This window comes from Bidens hawaiensis, unplaced genomic scaffold (assembly GCF_021521415.1).
Source record: "Bidens hawaiensis isolate Kalapana, Puna unplaced genomic scaffold, B.hawaiensis_p1.1 tig00010985_1, whole genome shotgun sequence".
Taxonomy (NCBI): domain Eukaryota; kingdom Viridiplantae; phylum Streptophyta; class Magnoliopsida; order Asterales; family Asteraceae; genus Bidens; species Bidens hawaiensis.
Genome location: NW_027491850.1, coordinates 282215 through 295676, shown reverse-complemented (window position 1 = coordinate 295676; position 13462 = coordinate 282215). Strand labels below are relative to the sequence as shown.

At 42.6% G+C, this 13462-nt stretch overlaps 2 protein-coding genes across 2 annotated transcripts; one reads left to right on the top strand and one right to left on the bottom strand.

The window, feature by feature from the left end:
* Positions 1-467: 467 nt before the first annotated feature.
* On the bottom strand, positions 468-7953 carry LOC143536926 (uncharacterized). The gene is made up of 8 exons (XM_077030806.1): positions 7903-7953; positions 1328-1376; positions 1158-1220; positions 1014-1078; positions 856-942; positions 713-769; positions 590-643; positions 468-512 (listed from the first exon to the last, which is right to left on the bottom strand). Exons 1-8 carry the CDS (start codon positions 7951-7953, stop codon positions 468-470), a joined length of 471 nt encoding a protein of 156 aa, XP_076886921.1.
* A 3027-nt stretch (positions 7954-10980) lies between these two features.
* LOC143536910 (uncharacterized) lies at positions 10981-13255 on the top strand. The gene is made up of 5 exons (XM_077030793.1): positions 10981-11039; positions 11173-11394; positions 12038-12683; positions 12761-12983; positions 13061-13255. The coding sequence occupies exons 2-5, from the start codon at positions 11205-11207 to the stop codon at positions 13163-13165; spliced, it is 1164 nt and encodes a 387-aa protein (XP_076886908.1). The 5' UTR covers positions 10981-11039; positions 11173-11204; the 3' UTR covers positions 13166-13255.
* The last annotated feature ends 207 nt before the right edge of the window (positions 13256-13462 follow it).

Here is a 13462-nt window from a genome sequence, read left to right as displayed (position 1 = left end):
AAAATTAGTTTTGTATTGAAGACGCCCATGTGTGTTGTTATTTTTACCTTATCGGCCTGCTATCCAACCTCTTTTTATTTATTAAACCGAGTGGTCACAGGTGTACCGATAAACATGGTTTATGATATCTTTTTAATTATTAAACTGAGATGTTTAGATTTGCTATAAAAAACGGAAGTTCATCTTTTATTTACAAAAATGAGTTATTACATGCAAGTGCCTTTATTTATCTCTCAAAGATCAAGGCTTGATCCTCCGCAGATTTCCTCATATACAATCCAGATTCATCAAACCTTACAAACCACTCAAAAGAATATGTTGTGATTTAATTATTATGTGTGTGCATGATTGAAATATGTGAAAACTACAGTCATGTCAGAAGAAATCAACTGGAACTAAAATCTCATATTATCATACAACATTACTAAAATCTTGTCTCTATTCGCTCCTGCTGATCAGCATTCCCTTCAGCTACCGCTGCTGGATGCGGATTTCTTAATCTCAGTTTTAATCTGCAAGGGAGAATGAAACTAATTACAATAATTTTTAGCATCAAACTGAAACCAAAAAAAAACAAACAAAAACCGACCTTGGTCTCATCCACTGCCTTCTTGACTTCAGTCTTACCATCAACTATTACATCCTGTGATGATAAAGAGAGTCAGACACAAATCACAAATCATATAAATCATCATCTTTATTCACAACCAACCTGTGATTTACAAGCAGTGACATCATGGGGTGTTCCACCAGCCTTCTTGACTCCAGTCTATGAGATATTAACATATTTGCACTTAGAAAAAAGTCAAAGAGTCAACTTAGTGATACCATGGAAAATAAGAAAGCAAGACTGACCTTATGTTGAGCATTCTTTTTCTTCACTATGTTTTCCTTAGCTTTTGAGTTATCATATTGCTCATTCAGTGTCAACACAACTTCAATCTAAAATCAATATCAAGCGCGTAAGATAACGTGGTTAGATATTTAAACAAAATTGAATGAAACCTGCAAACCTTGGCCTTCTGAATGTATTTGCCAGTTCTTTCATCCTTGTTTTTAATAGTTGAAATGGAGATCACTGTTTCAAAATACCAAAGCAAGTGATTCAGATTCAATGTTTGATGTAATTTGATAAACAAAGAAGTTATTATTCTTACAGTTCTGAGTTGCCATTCCATCTGACTTCAGAATCTCAGAGATTACAACAACAGTTGGTATGGCTGCATGTATTACATCAACAGAAGTCAGTTAAATCATGTTTATGAGTGTGCATTATGTTCTTGATGATTACTGTAAAAAGCTGCAGAAATATGTTGTTGAATCTAACCCCTTCCCAAGGCTCCAAGCTCCACATTGTTGTAACGGTTGACGTATCTCTGTCACCAATCAAATCAATTCAAGAACAATAACATTAAACAAATATCTAGAATCAATCTACCCTAAAGAATGTTGCGAAAGTGAAAACACACGCTATGACTTTAAGAACTAGTTAATATAAATCACACATAATTAGGTTATATTCATCCACATCATCAAGTTATTCATCCACAAGACTGAAATTCAATCTTCAGTCACACAGATCAATAGACAATAAAATTGCACATAAATTACAGCACAAATTACGGCACATAAATGATAAAAAAAAACAACATTACAGCATATAAATGATTAGAAACAATAAAGTTACATTATACGAATAATCAGAAACACAATTGCTGCATATAATTGATCAGAAACAACAAAATTATTTAAACAAGCAATCAGCATCCAGAAACACTCAGATTCAATGTTGAACATTTAATCGAAATCACACATCATTAAGAAATTTATCCATCAGACTGTAATTTCAATCGACAAGTACGAAAAGTTCACACGAATACACAAAATTTTAGTCTCACTTACGGTACTAAATCACTTACGGTTGCATCTCAACTCACAGTTTCACCTCTCTTCTTCTAAACGATTTCCGGCGAATACTCTAACTTTTCTGTCGAGCATTCTCCTGAAATCGTTCTTGTTTACATTCAAAACATGTCTTCTCATGATCTTGAAGTTACTGCTGAAGAGTCGGACGTGTATTCTGAGAACCCGACGTCCACTTCTGATAGGGACGATAAGAGTACTGCTAGCGAGTGCCAGTGTGCTCTTCCCGTCGACCAATATCAGTACATCGTCAGGAAGTTCATGCTCGAGCCTTTCGAGCCTGAGTTTCCTGAGCCACACCAGACGGTGTACGATGCCCCCAAGGGCAAAATAGGGGTGTATGCTGCATTCTTCATCTATGGGAATCTCAGGTTCCCATTGACGAAGTTTGTATACCGTGTTCTGGAGAGACACGGTGTGCACCTGACGGAGGTACACCCAATGGCAATCGCAAAGATCCGCCATTTTGAATGGGTGTGCCTCATTCTGGGCGTGGAGCCCCATGTCGACCGCCTGATGACCTTCTATTCCTGGAGGTGCATCCAGGGGTGGTATACCTTGGTCACTCGGATCAAGGGTTTGAAGATCTGCGCTACCGAGCGCAGTCTTCGGTCTTGGAAGCGGGAGTTCTTCTATATCTCCGCTCGCGTCGTCCCCATAGCGATGACGTTCAAGAACGGGAGAGCTCTCCCGAACCTTCACGCCTTCAACTACGAGGAGGCGGAATGGTTCTCCAAGATTTCCCGGGTCCAGTCTCCGGTTTACCGCTTTGCGGAGTCCGGGATGGTGATGCTCGGGATGAGCCGGGTGTGGAAAGATGCTGGGGCGGAGGCGCCACAGATCCCCATCGTCCTCGAATACGGTTTGAACTCTATCCCTTACGGTATGCTCCGTCTTCTTTGCTGACTTAAAGTTTTCTTCTAACTGTTTCTCTTTTATTTTCAGAGGGAAACGACCTACAGTCGCTCCTGCATCCGCGGGAAGCTGGTGGTCCCGCTCGGATGGGTACCCGTGCTCTTGATGAGAACGAGTTGCCCATCTTGGAGCAAACGGCGGATCGGTTTGTGGAGGTCTACCCGCCGGGCCACCCGATCATGAGCGCCACGCGGCCAGGTAAGGAGTTATTTAACCCTCGCCCTGTGAATGCTCAAACCTCTGCTGGAATTCCTCTAATTTTGTCATCTTCTGATGAGGAATCCGCAGATGGTCCTTTCTTCACGCGGAAGAAGAAGGCTGCTGGCGGGAATGGTAAGGCGAAGGTTGCCTCCACTGCCGATCATGGGAATCGGTCAGAGTCAGAGACCGAGAGTGAAGAGGTGGCGGGGAACCCTAGTGGTGATGAGACCACTGTTCCGGAGGTTGAGACAGCTGTCACCTCCGGGCAACCTAGTACAACGACGGTGACCGGCGTGAAGAGGCCGGCTCCATCGGGTTCGTCCCCGCCTATTCGCACCTTCAAGCTCAAGAGGACTCGTAAGTGTAAACTTTAACTTCATATCTTTCCGCCATTATATTTAACTATCTTGTCTTCACGCAGGCGTGGATGCAACTGCATTCCAAAGTGGTGCAGGGAGGAGTACCTCTGGACCCACGACGGTAGGTTTGGTCAACCTACCCGAGGCGATGACCCAGGCGGCTGCGCCTGTTTCAAGTGTTGGTTCAGTTGCTCATCCCGTTGAGGCAACTGTTCCAACTGTAACATCATCCCCGCCGGCTGTCAGCGCGATCTTCACGGAATCCTTCACTGAGCCGGTGGTGATATTTTCTGCGGGTTCTTCCGCAGCGGCGGCCACGGTTATGAGTTCACCTCCGATGGTCTCTACCGCAGTGGCTTCGACCGTGCCTCCGGCGCCGGCGACTACCTCGTCCCTGGCCGGTTCAGCAGGTATGTTCGGGGCTTCTAGCCAATCTTTGCCTTCTTCCCATCTGCCTGACCTCTTGGATGGATATCCGTTAGGTTCGGGTGATGGGTTTGGCGGCTACCGGCCTACTGTCGACCCTACAGGTGCGTAGGGTTATTTTGGCCTTTTTATATATATTTTTGTTTTTTATCATCTTTTCCTAACTGCTTTTTGTTTTTGCAGTGTCGGATTCGAATGAGGTGTTTGTTCCGCGGTGGAACATCCGCCGGGGAACCACCCTTCGGACGGCTGTGGATTGCGTCGAGTGGGCGCGCCACGCCGCCCCCAGTGGTGCACTGGGAGAAGCTATGTCGAGCTACCAAGAGGGTAGGCTGACAAACGAGCTTCGAATTCTCCTTGCCCGGATGCAGCCGCGCGTCGAGCTGCTTTGTCGTGAAAACGACAAGTTAAAGGCGGCTCGTATCCAAGAAGTAGCTCAGGCGCGGGCTATCCGGGAGGAGAACAGGAGACTCTCCGCCGTTGCTGCGGAGAAGGAGAAGGCCTTCAAGGCCCTCGAGGTTGAAGTTCAGGCCCGTCTCGAGGCCCGTTCCAAGGCTACCCAAGCTGTTAATGAACAGCTTCGGTTGGCTAAGGAAACTGCACGGAACGCAACTGAGAGGGCCACCAAGGCTGAAGCTGTTGCTGAGCCTCTACGCACTGAGAATGAGGAGCTCAAAGCCAAATTAGAGAGGCTCCAGCAGGCTCATGATGCCTTGGCCATGGAAGATGCCAAGAAGCTCCAAGAGATCTTGGACCAGAGGGGGGTGCTTGACCACACTGAGCGTAAGCTAAGGGGCGTCGAAGAGGCTGCAGCCAAAGATGTGTTGCTTGCCAACCTTACAAAGAACGAAGCCGAACGCGCCCGTAATGAAGCTCAAGCTGCCCTCCAGGAGGCTCTGGTTACCAAGGAATGGCTTCTACGAGAAGCGTTGTCGCAGGTATGCATAGCTTCATAATATCTTTACGCTTTTCTTTGTACTTAGAAAAGGTTTTGATACTTGTATTTTTGTTTTGTAGGTTGTGCATCGGGTCTTTACGGACACATCATATGACGATGCCATGAGCGCAGCCCTGAACGCTTCTCATGAGGATGGGGAAAAGGCTGGCTTCCTGCTCGGTCTAGGGTTCGTTGAGAAGGGCATCCCGCCTTCCAACTTCCCTTTATATGATGTGGATACTGAAGCTGTATATGACCAAGCAGTGAACCCGTATGCCGCCTTCCCGCACCCGGTGGTGGAGAAGGTGAACGAAGTTGCTGCTGCTGATGATGGGCTAACCATTCTCAAGACCTTCCTTGAACTGCCACAGCCAACTGATGGTGCGGGTACAAGTGGGTTTGGAGGGAGTGGTCCTGAAGCTTGAACCTTTAGATCCTTCCCACTGTTAGGATAGGTTTATATCTTTGTATAGATTTATATTCTTGTAGGCGGGTAGATACCCGGCCATTCTTGTAACAGTTGAATTTTTATGGAATATAAATCTTTTGTGCGGGTAGGACCGTCACTCTTGCTTTATAAACGTTATACGACTTGCTCATGCATATTATAGTTTAATTTGGCACTTGTTTTGCCGCATAAACAATATATGATTCGCTTGTGCATATTTTAGTTTAACTTAGTAATTTCTTAAGTACTTTGGATAAGTTAACCTATCAACGTGGCAGATAATAGGTTAAAGTTTTGCTTCCTCTTTCGTGATTGTGCGGGTAAGACCGTCACTTTCACTTAGTAGGATGACTAAACTTTACCTATATCTGACCTGCGTGGAGGTTTTCCTCATTCTTTCCTTAAGAGATTTTCTAAGTGTTCTGAATAAGTTAACCTTTCGACTCGCGGTTGTCAATAGGTTAATGTTCAGTTTCCTCTATCATGATTGTGCGGGTAAGACCGTCACTTGCATTTAGTAGGATGACCAAACTTTACCTATACCTGTCCTGCGTGAAGGTTTTCCTCATCTTTTCCTTAGAAATTCTTGCCGTTTTTTGTGTTTATGCGGGTTTTGCCGCCTTCCACACGCAACGACTTCTTTTCACACTTATTTATGCGGTGAATACCGGCATATCAGTGTTTTGGATAAGTTAACCGTTCGACGCGCGGTTGTCAATAGGTTAGTTCGGTTTCCTCTATCATGATTTGTGCGGGTAGGACCGGCACTTTCATTTAGTGGGATGACCCAACTTTACCTATAACTGACCTGCGTGAAGGTTGGCCGTTTTTTGTCTTTATGCGGGTTTTGCCGCCTTCCACACGCAACGACTTACTTCCCCACTTATGTATGCGGTGAAGACCGGCATATCAGTGTGGAAAGTTCGTAAGTATAAATGTAAGATTATCAGCGTCAATGTGATAAGGAGAATCATTTCCATTAGAAGTGGCTCTGGGCCCTTTCTTTACAAGTTTGGAATTGATCTACATGCAGACTGTGTAATTGAGCTCCCTTCCATGTTCTTGGGAGTGTCATCGAGCCTTTCGAGCCGATATGCACTTGGTTCGGAATCTCGTTGTTTCGCAGTATGTAGTCTCCGACATTGAAGCTGCAGTTTTATTCGTGTTTTCCCCAACTGGGGTTCTACACGCATTAGCCTGCTCAACGTTCATTACGCCACGAGGTGCGTGAGCGTCCCATCTCTGACAAATGCTTCGACGATGTCCTTCAAGTCTACGCATTCCTCGGTGTTGTGGCCTCTTGTCCTGTGGAAGTCACAGAATTTGCTCTGATCAGCGTTGTGACGCTCTCGGATTATTGGAGCCTTTGGCCATGGGAGTCTCTCGGTGTCGAATATCTCGGTGACGCTTTTGGTGAGTGGCGTCCATCTGGAGTTCCGGTTCGACGACTGCATGTTATCCTTTCCGCCTAACCGAGGGTGCGAGCCGGATGAGGTGTCAAAGTTTACCCTTGACTGCCAAATGCCTAGCTTCCTCTTTTTGTTTAGTCGGGCGGTAAGGACATTGTTTTCTCTTGTTTTCTGGGTGTAGAGGTTTGTGCTCTGGGGAAGATCTCTACCCAGTTGCCTTTCCGTTTCCACGAAGCGTTTAGCTGCTGTCATGATGGCATCCCATGTGGATGGCATGCCATCTTTACCTGTTAAGGTGCGGATGAGCTCTGGGTCCTTCGCGCCCTGGATGAAAGCAGCGCGAACAAGATCTTCGCTAATACTGCCCAGACTTAGCTTCTTTGAATTGAAGCGCGTGATGAAGTCTAGTAAAGACTCATCTTCCTCTCGGATGCAGTTGAGGATTGTCCATTGTTCTTCAGTGTACTTCCTTTGTTGACTGAAGTGTTGGCTGAACTTCTGTTGGAAGTCTGTCCAATCGTAGATGTGGTGGACCGGTAAACGGTCGAACCACGCTCTGGCTGCTCCAACCAGCGTCATCTGGAACATATAACACCACGTGGGTTCTGTCCAGTTGCTGACGGTTGCCCCCGCTATGAATCTGTTCAAATGATCGTCTGGGTCGGATATACCATCATAAGTGCCGATGTTGGGCATCTGCTTGGCACTCTTCGGGGCGATTGCTTCCGCAATGTCCCTTGCAAACTTGGACGTTCCCGCATTTGCAACAGTTGGTCTAAAAGCTTTGGAGAAGTCACGTGGGTTTCTACCCGCGTTTTTTGGTTTGAAAGTTTCTCCAAAATTCCTTCTCGGTTGGAAGTCCGTTTCCTTACGCTTCCCTTTCGCCCTATGGCGAGGGTTTGCGTCGGTGTCGGATTCCTCCGAATCATCGTCCAAGTACTCGCACTCATTGCTCATGTTGAGCTGTTGAGTGCTTCCGAATTCGTCAGCCTGTTGGAGTGAACGTAAGCGTTCATCCAACTCAGCTTGGAATTCCTTTTGACGTGCTTCCGCCCACGCTTTAACTTGATCAAGTGTTTGGTGGGGGAACCTCGTCTGTCGTCTTTCCGCCTGGGTATCAATGAATCCCAGGGGATGATTGTTTACTGCACTTGCCCCGGCTCGAGTGACCGGGGTAGTGTTCGTAAAATTTACTGCACTTGCCCCGGCTTGGGTAACCGGGGTAGTGTTCGTAAAACGTGTGTATTCGCCGGTGTTCCCCCCAGTAGCTGGGGTTATGGTTACCGGGGTTTCTTGGTTACTTCCTGGCCTGGGGACTGGAGTAACGTTAACCATCTTTCCAGAAGTTTTGAAAAAACTGAAAAAGAATAAGTTCTTGCTTTATGCACGGATGGCGCCAATGAAGAAACACTAATTGACCCCGGGCAGATTACGGATAATCTTGGGGTTAAATAGATGTTTCCCATGAGAGGTTATGTCCGGCAAAGATGGTTCTTCTGGTGACCTGCAAAACAGACACCGTGAGCTCGTCACTGAGAAGGGGGGGGGGGGTACCTCCTTGTGACCACCCTCCGGCGTGAGAATCAGACTAGATTGCTCTTAAATATAAGTGTATATTAAGAGATTGCTAGAGAAGATAAGATGTGATAAGGTAATGTAATGTGTCCATACCATTCCAAGGTGTTGGAGTATTTATAGCCGAATGTAGGTTTCCAAGAAGGTACAGCCGGCTGAATAGTGTTCCTGTTCTGCCAACTGTGGGCTACGCACATGCCATGCTGGTAGTTGGTGGGTAGACAGCGGCTGATAGTGACCAGGCCGGCTGTATACTATTCTTTTCCACCAACTGCAGGCTATGCACGTGCTACGACAGGTTGGTGAGTAGGCTGCGGCTAATAGTGACAGGGGTTGGTGAGTAGGCAGCGGCTGATAGTGACCAGGCCGGCTGTGTACTATTCCTTTGTCACAGTGAGCTGTCGCTGCTTTGGTCAGACCTTTTGTCCATACATCGTCAGGTACAGTACAAAAGGTCCTCCAGTAGCGTACGGACTGGCTCATTTGGGCGGGAGTATTCCCGGCTTGCTCACTCCTTCTTCAGGTGACATTACTGAATTATTTAAGAGTTAAGTGCCTTGTGCGTGTAGCCTTGCTGCGCAGGTAGCCTACCCTGATGGCTTGTATCCGCAGATGCGGGAACAGGCGGGGTACTTCACCATTGGGAGGCTTTTCCTGCGGGAACAGCTTGCGTACTGCGCGTAAGGACGTCACGTCTCTGAGCATGGTGGGTCCTGCGGATCCAGTTGGTTTCTGCGCAGACGTCCCTCTTCAAGGTGAGTCTTGCGAGTTTAGCCTTTGAGCAGACGTCCCTGTTGAAGGTGAGTCTTGCGGGTTCAACTGCGCAGACGTCCCTCTTTGAGGTGAGTCTTGCGGGTCCAACTGGGCTCTGTTGGGACCTACCTCTTCAGTTATAAACATTTTTCTAGCGTGAGAACATAGCAAACATTAAAGTAATATATTATGTTAACGCTAAAGTAACTATTAATACACTATATTTTGAACTAGAGTAATAGTGATAACTGATTAACTACGCTAGTTCATTTTTTTTTTTTGGTAGCTATTAGTTATTACACTATGACAAAATGAACTAGATAATTATTATTATTTTGATTCAAAATTATAGTATAACAATAATTATTCTAGTGTTGGCATAGTTAGTTTAATACTTCTGTACGGTTTACGTTAAAAGTTTTTGTATTGGATGATTGCACGAGTCCACAACTTTGGTCTAAGCTAAATTGGTGTCATTAATTCATTATGCCTTGATTGGTGTTCTTATATTTGAATCTTGATTTTGATTTTGATTTTCTTTATATTTTGTATCCCTATTTATGTTACGTTGCTTGATTTTATTTTACTTAGAATGATATTTTTTAATGACATCAGCTGTCCCTGAAGTTGTTATCATAATTAATACTATTATATATTATTTTATTGATAATAAAATAAGTATAAAATACAAAATTGTAAGAACGTGTGTGTGTGGTCATTTGTCGATTTCCTTTTATGGATTCTCTATTTGTGATAAGCGGATAAGTGAAGAAGTGACGGCGGGCCCTACTTGATTAATTGAGAAAGGGTCCACGAATTCAATAAAGGAAATAAATTTAAACGTTACGTTCCCACATAATTATTAGTTTAAATGGTTTTCTAAAGTAGACCCGATTGACAAGTAGGGGTGTTCTTCGGGTTTCGAGTTTTTCGGGTTTCAAAGTTTTAAACCTTAACCCGAAACCCAACCCAAATCTTTCACGGGTTTTTCAGGTTCGGGTTTTTTCGGGTTGGGTTAATCAGGCTTCGAGTATTCTAGAAAATGAAACAAAAACAAAAAAAATTAGTAAACTTCAATACTAAAATTTAAACAGCATATCCTTTTTTGCTCGTAACACAAATAATCAAATAATAACCCAACATAACTTAATAAAGTCATAAAATAATTCAAAAGAATAGTAAAACTAAGTAACTAACTCGAATCATAATCGTCTTCAATCAGACGCGAGGTTGTTCGATTATGGCTACTATTAGTAACAAACGGAAAACATAAATTAACAATAAACAATCGATAATAGTTGGAATGACAACAGTCGATTAGGCTCAGATTCTGATAACTTTAGTGACTAAGACTAAGCCTATTATACCTGAAAATATATTTAATCTAAAAACTAAAAGTTTATTCTGGTATTTCGGGTTGACCCGAAACTCATAAATCAAACCCGAGAACCAACCCGAAATACTTCGGTTCGGGTTCGGGTTAGTCTTTTCTCGGGTCAGGTTAGTTCGGGCTCGGGTACGGGTTTTTTCGGGTTGGGTTTCGGGTAAAAGTGACAGCCCTAATGACAAGTCCAATCGGGACCAGCCTCTTCACAACTCCGTCCGGATACATGTATTAGCCTCTTTATGGTTCAATGAATGATCGGTTCATTTTCATAGATTCATCAGACAACTAGATCAAGAATCGTCTATATAATCTTCCTAGTCAATATTATCTGAACTGGCCTGGTATAAGTTGCTACTTAACTAACGAATATAATCGATGATTAGGCAAGATTTTCGATATTTTTTTACCTTTTCTTTTCTATAGTGTTATATACTTATTAATTTATCACTTAGGAGTTAGGATGCAATTTTTGTTTATTCAAGTCTTAAATCCATAACAGAAGATAAATATATTTGATTAATGAGTGAAACATTGTTGATCAAAGAAGTTGTCTTCCATACACAGGTTTAGTTCGCATTCTCATATTAATCTAAAACTGAGTTCACTTACATATTTCAGGATTTCTTGTTCGATGTGTGAATGATACGCGAAGCAGATTTGGAGTTTGCTGTTAGTATTACTAACCAGTTGACTTGCATTAATACAGGTAGGGGTCACAATTTCCGACATGACACAAAAATAATAAGTTTTTAAGCTGTCATGTCTAACCATTTTAATATATGGGTGGGTGATGGTGTTGACCTGTTCAACCCGTCAACCCCCTCTATATGCAAGTGCAGGTGCAGGTGCAAATGCAAGTTCAAAGACAAATATGATGCAATTTGCGAGACCTGATGCATTAGCAGAGCTAGTTTGGTCTCCAAAAACAGGTTTAAGCATCAAATTTGCTGAAGAAAAACCCTGTTTTATGTGGGAAGTTGGTCCAACTGATATGAAGTCTGAAAACACTCAAAGTGAACAACACATTACATCACTAGCAACATGTTATGCCACCTGCGAAGGTACATATTCAATGTTAAAACACTTGAAAGTTAATGCAAAAAAAGTGATTTTGGATTAGAGATGGCAAAATGGGCCGGACCGTTTCACACATTTCATGTAAGGGTGTAAATGAGCCAAGTTGTTTGTGAACTGCTCGAGCTTAGCTTGATATAATCTTCAAATCGAGCCGAGCTTAAGAGAGATCGAGCCCAAGTTTGAGCCTAATAATAAGCTTGTTTAATAAATGAGCCCAAGTCCAAGCTTCACTCGAGCTTTAAATGGCTAGTGAGTCCACGAGCCTATTGTTTATATACATTTTTATTTAATATGTTAAATATATATTTTTATAAAAATTATAATTATATAAAAAATTGTGATAAAAATAACTAAAAATACATATTATGTCATATATAAAATATGATAAGTAAATATACGCAAAAAAAGTAACAAATGAGACGAGCCAAGCCCGAGCGCAGCTTGAGCTTGAAAAACCACTCACGAGCCAAGTTCAAGCTTAATAGTTAGGCCTCGAACCGAGCCGAGCTCGAGTTCGAGCTCTCATAAGTCATATGATCTGATCTCGGCTCGTTTTGTGCCCTAAATTTCATGTGTACATAAATGATAAACCAAATCGACCCGTTTTTAACATATTGGTTCATGCAGGTTCACCAAACCAAGGGGCAACAAATCAATTCTATGAACATTTACTACAGAATGAAATAATGGGCAGTGGTGACGGGTCAGGTTCCGAATGTAGGCAGCCTTTGAAAATTGAACCCATGATGCAATGCAGGCCCCATAACTATGTCAAACGGGCCAATGTCGAAACGGCTATTGTTAAAACGGAACACCAAGTCGAAAGCCATGGAAGCATGGAAAGTTGCAGAAGTGCTAATTTGTTGACTGGAAGGAAGAGGAAATGCGAGTTTGACCAACAACTGATTCTTGGAAGTAAACGAATCAAGAATCAAGTCGATGGTAGCTCGTTCATGAACTGGATTTCAAACACGGTTAAAGGATTTAAACACAAGCGTAATGTTTATGACCCATGGGCCGGTGTTTGTGATGGAACTAGTGGTTTTCATAATGTTTTTCAGTCTCTTTTCTCACCAGAAACTATTAAACAGTTTGAGAATAAGTCCATTGGAAGCTCAAGCTCAAAAGAAACAGTTTCAACCGAAAAATGCAGCCGTGAATCACTCGGTTATGTTAAGCATATAAGCCTTTATGAACAGGTAACGAAAGAAGCACCAAAAGATGTGTTTGACATCATACGGAAGCTTCAGTTATCACGTACTGATATTATCAAGTAAGAAAATCTTATATTTTCACATCATGATATCTTTTATGTTTATTATTAATTAATGTTGTGTTATGTTTTGCTAGATGGATGAATTCCCGATCGTCAGTTGAACATAACTTAGACGGGTTTTTTCTACGTGTACGGGTTGCAAACTGGGAAGAGGGAGCAGGGGGATCAAGATATTTTGTGGCTTGCATTACAGGATCACAAAACAAAACCGATTTGAAGCAATCTATTTGGGTCAAAGTTGGAGATGTTGAATGTCTTGTTCAATGCCAACATGTCTCAAACTGTGATTTTCTGGAGGTAAACTATCTTTTCCTGCAAATTCAATTTTTCAATTATCAAAAACATTAATTTTGACGCGAGTTTCATTTTGACAGGATGAACTCAGAGTATGGTGGGAAAAAACGTTAACAAATGGAAGGATTCCAGTTATGAAAGATTTGAAATTGAAGCTAGCAGAGAAAAGAACATTGGACATGTAGTTCATGATCTAAAACTTTATTTTCTTTAATCATAATATGCAAGAAATGTGTGTAATAATTTGTTTTCCAGAAGTTATGAATTTTCAATTGTTTAATCAACACTTCTAGTAATGATTTATGTTAAATAACTTAACTGAAATAGAAATATATGATCAAAACCAAAGTAATTATTCTTTTCATATATGTACACTTATCACTAATGAACATTTCTGTCAAAATATATGAATCAAAAAGCTACCAACATACAAAATAAACCTTATCAATTTTATCTTATTCTAATAAATATGTTCTGAATGT